The 7,760-nt window shown below is 39.3% G+C and overlaps 1 protein-coding gene across 1 annotated transcript; it reads left to right on the plus strand.

Annotated features, from left to right (window-relative positions):
- The first annotated feature begins 476 nt into the window (after positions 1–476).
- fibpa (fibroblast growth factor (acidic) intracellular binding protein a) lies at positions 477–7,037 on the plus strand. The gene is made up of 11 exons (XM_026144165.1): positions 477–824; positions 911–995; positions 3,466–3,664; positions 3,812–3,938; positions 4,188–4,288; positions 4,510–4,643; positions 5,521–5,629; positions 5,739–5,802; positions 5,891–5,977; positions 6,155–6,252; positions 6,785–7,037. The coding sequence occupies exons 2-11, from the start codon at positions 911–913 to the stop codon at positions 6,852–6,854; spliced, it is 1,074 nt and encodes a 357-aa protein (XP_025999950.1). The 5' UTR covers positions 477–824; the 3' UTR covers positions 6,855–7,037.
- Positions 7,038–7,760: the final 723 nt, after the last annotated feature.

Raw genomic sequence — 7,760 nt, forward strand, 5'->3', positions numbered from 1 at the left:
GGAGCAGGGGTATTATTATTATTATTATTATTATTATTATTATTATTATTATTATTATTATTATTATTTGCCTTGAGTGTGTTGATAGAGGTGTGAGTGAGTTGGAAAGAAGTATGTTTCTGTATTAATATGAATATATATATACTATATATATACACCATAAAAAACACATTTATTTATTTATTTAATATAAAAAGCAGTCACGTGTACATTGAATGTTTTCAGTGCCTGAGTTTTGTGATAAGACGATGACATAATAGGTATCTAAAACAATAGCTTTATTGCAAGGAAGGTAATGAACATAGCGGACATAAACGATCAAAGGAATTTCACACGATACAAAAAAGATGCGACCGAAATACTGATTAATAGAAAAATGGGAAAGAAATTAAAATGGCAATTAAATTAAAATAAACTTAAATTAACCAAAAAACAAAAACATATTTTTAATTCGGGAGCTTTTCCTGTGACATCATAGAACCGGAAGTATCTGCTACGTGACTGCTGTTGTTGACATTACGCACTCGTGTCTCTCACGGGCTGTAATATTTCATAGACGTTGTTGCTGTAAATTCAAAAGCTGCTTAATAATCGTGTCATATCGTCACATTAACGTGGTCTTAATTCGCCGCAGTGCTGCCCGTTTATTGGCCGTCGATAACTGTGCAGCTCGGCTAGCTCCGGAGGCTAACATTTTATGGAGGAAGTTAGCTAATCAGTAAGCCATGGAGAGCAAATTTAAGCCCAGCTAATAGAATTAAATAGTTCACTTTGCAGACACGATTTTATCGCCGCCAGCTACCTGAGAGAACACTGAGAACAAGGTATAATATCACCCGAGCTAATCAGCTATATGTCGGTGATACCTGAGCTAAACAATAAACATGTTTTTCTTGTTTGTTTTAAGCAGATGTCTGTAGAGCTGGATGTGTTCGTGGGTAACACCACCATCATGGATGAGGAAGTTTACCAGCTGTGGTTGGACGGATACACAGGTAGGGGTAACGCTAAACACATGTGAGAGTCTGGGTCACAACGATCCTATTAATAGATGCGTTTTTATATAAAGAGTGTGTGATTACCTGGAGTTGGCGGCTAACACAGTCAAAGCAGAGGTGCCCAGCCTGAAGGTCATCCACCTCAAGTATCAAAGTATATTTTAAGGGGTGGTTCAGAATAATAAAGCAGTCCAAAAATAGTAATAACATGTAATAAAGCTTCAACATCACCATGTGACACTTTGTTTTGCAGACAGTGATCCAACTCAGTACAGACATAGAATGCAAAATCCTACAGTGAACTGAGGGAAATGGTTAAAAGTTAAAAGTTATTTAAAACATACAGCAGGAGATGGAACAAATGACTGCCTGAGTCTATTAGTGCTAACTGTGGGGCAACTTAACCTTCTCTCTGATAGAAACGTGTGGTTGTTAATATGTAAAGGATGCTGAGATTCTAAAACGACAGTCTGTCCCTTTGAGAGGACGCTTGATTTCATACAGATACTGAAATTCACTAAAGGTGGTGCCCGGTAATCATGCAGGACAACTTAACCGTTTTCTCTACTTTTCACCGGTTTTAAAGATTAAGGCTTTGCCAAATAAGCAAGTCACAGAAAATAAAAGCACAGACTCAGTAAGAAACTGAATAAAGCATTTCCAAGATACTTTAAAAAACAGCCATGATTGCCCTTTCTGAACAATGCATCTGTATTTGAAACAGCATTTAATTTCTCTTCCAGGTATTTTTATGGCTGCACTTCTCCCAATGGGTCACCTTTATTGAGAAATGGTGCAGGAACAGGGGGACTTGGCCTCCTCCAAAAATCAATAAGCGTTCTTTGGTCTGAGCCACATTTAACTGGAGGAAATACTGATCACACCTCTTAACACATTTGTAAATGACTGGGCCATGATTTTGCTACACAGCCTGTTGAAAACGTATAATTACAGAGTGACTGGCTTCCTTTAATTATATAAAATAAATTAAAGTGTTGAAACCAAACAGTCGAGAGGGGATCAGTGAAGGACCTCAGTTTTTAAAACTAATTAATGTTCTTGTTTTTACAGAAAATAAGATACTTTTGTGAAATACATAATGGTTTCACATCTTAGGCGTCTAAAAATGTTAAAATGAAGCATCTGAGAAGGCAAGGGAAAAAAACTACAGTGAAGACGATTTAGTGTAATATTTAAGCTCAGACTTGGCAGTTAGGCTGCCGCATTACACCAAAGCAAATACACATAAGAAATAAAAAACAAACATAAAAACATAATCAGACTGTAATAGTTTGATTGCAATAGGAGCTATTGAGCATTTGTAATGATTCCACCTAATCCATAGTTTGAGCTTGAAGGCAGAGCTCTGCATACAGAGGTCGATCATTCTCTGAGAACACAGAAATACTTCAGTCAGGCAGATCGTTTTCTGTCTCCTGTGATCTGCTCACTGTTTCTGACAGTGCTGTTGAGTGTTTCAATTTAGTTTATTTCCAGGCTGTGTTTACTCCTTCCAGTTAAAGTTTTTATTAGTTTTGTTATTAATTTTTAGTCATAATATGGGGTGTGTTAATTAGGAGATTCAGAGATGAGGCTTGATATCCTCATTGGGACCCAGTCAGAAAGCACAAATGATGCTTAAAGGCTTAATTTTTCAACTTCAAAGTAATTGCAGTAATGAATCTGAACAAAGCAAACAAACACACGCTGCTCTGTCTGTAAAGAAAACGAACAAAAAAGTTTAGATTGCTTCAAATTCTTGAAGACAAAGTTAGAGAGGCGAGGCTGAGATAGTCTGGAGATGTGCAGAGGAGGTATGGTGGATATATTGAACAAAGATTAATGAAGATGAAGCTGCCAGGCAGGATTTACTAAAGCTAATTACTGGTTAAATTAATTTAGGATAAGTAACACAATGTATAACTCTCTCTTGGTGTAACTGCCACCCCATGTGAAGGTGAAAAAGTGTGTTATCTCTAAATAATTTCATCAAGTAAGTGGAGAACAGGTGTTAAAAAATACATGTGACATACAGTCATGTAGACATCCCATTATAAATAAAAATATGCACCAAACCCTCCTCATGAATCCATCCACTGTTTCCATTCTCATCAGTATTAAACATAGGAGTAGGTGTTCTCTCTTTGGAACGGGGTTTACTGGGTGCGCCTAGCAGGATCACATGTTAGGTGTGGTGATTTCAGGTCAGGTACAGTGTTTAAACACACGCACGTGTGGCTTCTAAGTATCATAAGACTAATTTAAGGAACAAGTAAACTTTAAGAATCAAATATGGTAAAGAAATTGGAAATACAGGGTTTAATGCCCAAATATGGTGCAGCAGCTGTTTCAGGCTGCTGATTATTCACAGCACAGCAGTGATTGTTCATTCATGTTATCACATTTAACTTCAGGCATCATCGGTTCATCAACCATTTGAACTGCGCTTGTGTGATTTATCCAACAGTGAACGATGCAGTGAAGGTACGCATGGAGGGAGGAGTGATGGACGAGTGTGAGGCAAGTAAAGATGTCCTGCTGAGTGACACCATGGACCAGTACAGGACTTTCCAGATGTGTGAGCGCCTGCTGCACAGTCCGGCCAAACTAGCCAACCAGCTGCTGTTCCAGATCCCTCCTCATCGGCAAATCATGCTCATAGAGAGGTGCGGCCATGACGCTCTAATTTAATTAACCCATTTATTTCAGAGGAGTCACAACTCTCTATTCCTGTATTTATTTGCCAAACCTCCTCCTTTATGCTACGTTTCTTCTCATGGCAATTTGTTTTTTGTGTCTCTTGCCTTGTTTAGATACTATGCTTTTGATGATACATTTGTTCGTGAGGTCCTGGGAAAGAAGCTCTCCAAGGGAACAAAGAAAGACTTGGACGACATCAGTGCCAAGACAAGTGTGACACTAAAAAGCTGCAGACGACAGGTAAGTCTTCACTGTGCATTGTAAAGATTGATATTTTAAAGCTCCGGCAGTGTGTTATTGAATGGTAGGATACAGCTGAGTGTTGAAACAAACATCAAACCATGCCAGAGCTCCTGTTGTGTGCCGGCTTCAACAATTAATTTGGTTTTATAGCTCTGGGTACATTTTATTAGTTGTGGTGGGATTTCTGATTGTGGAGCAGATTCTTTCAGTATTAGTAAATCTCTTGCATTGTGTGTGTAATTTCAGTTCGACAACTTCAAACGTGTTTTCAAAGTTGTCGAAGAGCTGAAGGGACCCCTGGTGGAGAACATACGTCAGCATTTTCTTCTGTCTGACAAACTTGCAAGGTAATCAGCGACAGGCACAGAGCACAAGCCTTCTGCCTCAGGCTTGTGTTTTACAGCAGTTGTATAACTTAAAATCTGTTATGTTGTAGTGTTGTGATGAATTAATATGTTATTTTGCAACAAATTCTAACGAAATACCACATGAAAAGATTGGGTGCTCTGATTGCTTGGTTTTATTTTTTGTTTTTTTAAATGCCGTGTGTTTATTGTCTTTATCACAGGGATTACGCTGCCATCGTTTTCTTTGCCAACAATCGGTTTGAGACGGGAAAAAGAAAGCTGCAATACCTCAGTTTCCAGGATTTTGCTTTCTGTGCCGGTCAGCTTATCAGCAACTGGACAGTTGGGGCTGTTGGTGAGTGCTTAGTTTTGACTCAAATAACCACTTGATTAGAACCAAAGTATCTCTAAACACACATAGTATCAAACCTTGAAGGACATAGGCTACAGCAGCTGAAGACCGCACTGGGTACCTCTCCCTTTAGCTAAGAAACTGAGGCTCAAATTCACACAGGCTCAACAAAATTGAACAATAGAATATTGGAAAAATGTTGCCTGGTCTGATGAGTCTCGACTCCTGTTGTGATGTTATGAGGTAAAGCCAGCATAGATCCATCCTGCCTTGCATAAATGGTTCTGGCTTGTAGTGGTTGTGTGATGGTGTGGGAATATTTTCTTGGTACTTTTTGGGCCCCTTAGCTCCAGCTCAGCATCATTTAAATACCACAGCATTCCTGAGTACTATTGCTGACCATGTCCATCCCTTTATGAAGATATTGTACCCATCTTCTCACTAGTAACAAATCTGCAGCAACTGTGTGATGCTGTCATGTCAAACCTGAGGAATGTTTTTAGCACTTTGTTGACCCTATGAAGAATTAAGGCAGTTCTGAAGGTAAAAAGCTGGTCAAACCTGCTATTAGCAAGGTGTACCTTAACAAAGCCGGTAACTATATGTTGATTGTGTTTACTAAATAAAGTTTAGATCAATGGCTCTGTCAGTGAGGTTTACTGACCACCAGAGGTCCTTCAGGCTTTACTTCATCAGTAAGAGGATGAATTTTAAATTCCCAGGTTAACAATTAGGAGAGTGAAAGAGGGAATAATATTAGGTAGCATCTGAGTCATTATACTTAATAACCAAGTAGTTATAAGAACACAAATATTTAAAATATAATTTCTAGAAATATTTCCCATTAAACTAACTTGACAGTGTCTGAATTTTCCTGTAGACAACATGGTGGAAGACATGGACGTCGATCTTGACAAAGAGTTTTTGCAAGAACTGAAAGAGCTGAAGATTTTAATCACTGACAAAGATCTGCTCGATCAACACAAAAGGTAACAGGAACACGCTTTCCAGACACTTCCATGTTTTGCTGACTCCTGAAAAAGCTTCTGAATTTTTTAAATCTGTTTTCTTTTCCTTTCTTCTCTTATTTCTGCTCAGTTTGGTCTGTACAGCCCTGAGAGGAAAGACGAAAGTTTTCATTGAGATGGAGGGTAGTTTCAAGGTGAGAGATGATAAGTATCTTTATGATATTCCGTGAGAATAACTGTGAAAAGGAAATAACAGTTTCGAATGTAATTTTGTTTCTGCAGAATCTTTCCAGAGGCCTCATCAACATAGCTGCAAAGCTGACCAACACAAAAGATGTCAGAGATTTCTTTATTGATCTTGTAGAGAAGGTGAGATTTTCTTTAAAAAAAAAAAAAAAAAAAAAAAAAAATATATATATATATATATATATATATATACATAAGTAAAGACGGCTCAGCCAGCCTGAATTCTTTAATGTCTGTCCCAGCATCAGTCTGCCTTTGAGGCTTTATGCTGTAACCTTCTCACCTCCTTTTATCCCACAGTTTATTGAGCCGTGCCGTTCAGACCGGTGGTCAGCTGCGGACATGAAACTCTACCTCACTCATTACACCAACTCTGCACACATACTCGACACATTCAAGTGAGTTAATGTGCTTTTATTCTCCGAAGCTTATCAGTCAGAGCCTGGCACCGACCCAGGTTATCAATTCCCCCGGGGTATCCTGTGCTAAAATAGAGCTGTGATTTTCATAGAGAGCTTTTGGGGAAAACTTCAAATAACCGAATAAGGATATGCATGGTGGTGTTAGACGCTGCTGAAGCGTGAAGCTGTATGTTAAAACCCTCCCAAAAATTGACGCTCTTGTTCTGCCAGTGGGTGTCTCCCTATCTTGCTCATGACTTCTTAAACTGTAGTTACCTTGTTTCTCGTGCAAACACTCAGGAATGTAGTTAAGGGTTTACACAGCCCTGAACCACTACAAGCTTAACAAAGACATATTCATAAAAAGAAACATAGACCCCCCACTCCCCCACCAGTATACACAGGGGGGACACAGATTGCCTCATTTACTCTCTTCACTCTGATTTCACAATTACAGTCTGACATGAAATTTGGAGCACCTCTTTTCACTCCTTTTACTCACCGTTTTCTTTCTCTTTTCTGCCCTCAGACATCAAGTTGTGTGGGACAGATACATGGGCGTCGTCAAAAGCTGCATCTTCAAAATGTATCACGACTGAAGAGTTCTCCTAGCGGTTCACGTCTCCTTTCAGTTTGCTATGGCGTTACTTCGCTCCTTCGGATGTGCTTTCTCTGCTTCTTCCGTCATCGCTGTATGTTTGTCTGCCTGCTTTGCTCCTAGCGTCCCCCAACGTTGTCTGTAAATTTGGTTTGTAAATAAAATTAAGATTTTACATTAAAAATGCCCTTCTGTTTTATTTCCTATGTAATGTTTCATGTTTATTCTGGAAGGAAGAGATGTTGTGATTAACCCCCCCCCAGGATCTTTCACCGGGGGTTGGGGGTTGGGTGAACCATACTTAAGAAGTGAAAACAGCGAATTTGATATTGACTCCAACTGAATTAGCGTTTTATTCACTAATTCACTTTAAGAGGACCAGCGGATCACATGCACGACAGGCTGTGACTCCAGTCAGTGTGTGGGGTGTCTCTGTGTGTTTATGGGAATAGGGACCAACTGGATGAGGGGTGGGGGCACAGTTAGTCCAGCTGGGACTGTGATTTTTAACAACATCCCCTGTAGTGACAGCTGCCATCTCTGCCACCCGACAAAAACAAAAGTCAGACAAATAAGCTGAGGCCGAGTGAAGGTTTTTAAACCAAACACTGGAGGGTAGCTGGAGAAACCGCCTCCCATCTAAAAATAAAATGCAGGGAGCTATTTTGCAAGTGATGAGATATTTTTAAGGAAAATTAAGACTAGCGCTGCCGCTGCTGTTGATCCCAATTTGAGGATAGTCTGAATATGTGTCCATTAGAGTTGAATGAGACTGAAACTAATGAGGATTAATGTGAGTTAAGCAACATCTTAACCCGTTTGCATCATGACAGACTACAAATTTTGCAAGACAACATGCTGCTGGAAATGATTCCAAGCGCAGTAACGCATTAGTCACGCACAAAAG

Source organism: Astatotilapia calliptera, chromosome 2 (assembly GCF_900246225.1).
Source record: "Astatotilapia calliptera chromosome 2, fAstCal1.2, whole genome shotgun sequence".
Lineage (NCBI taxonomy): Eukaryota > Metazoa > Chordata > Actinopteri > Cichliformes > Cichlidae > Astatotilapia > Astatotilapia calliptera.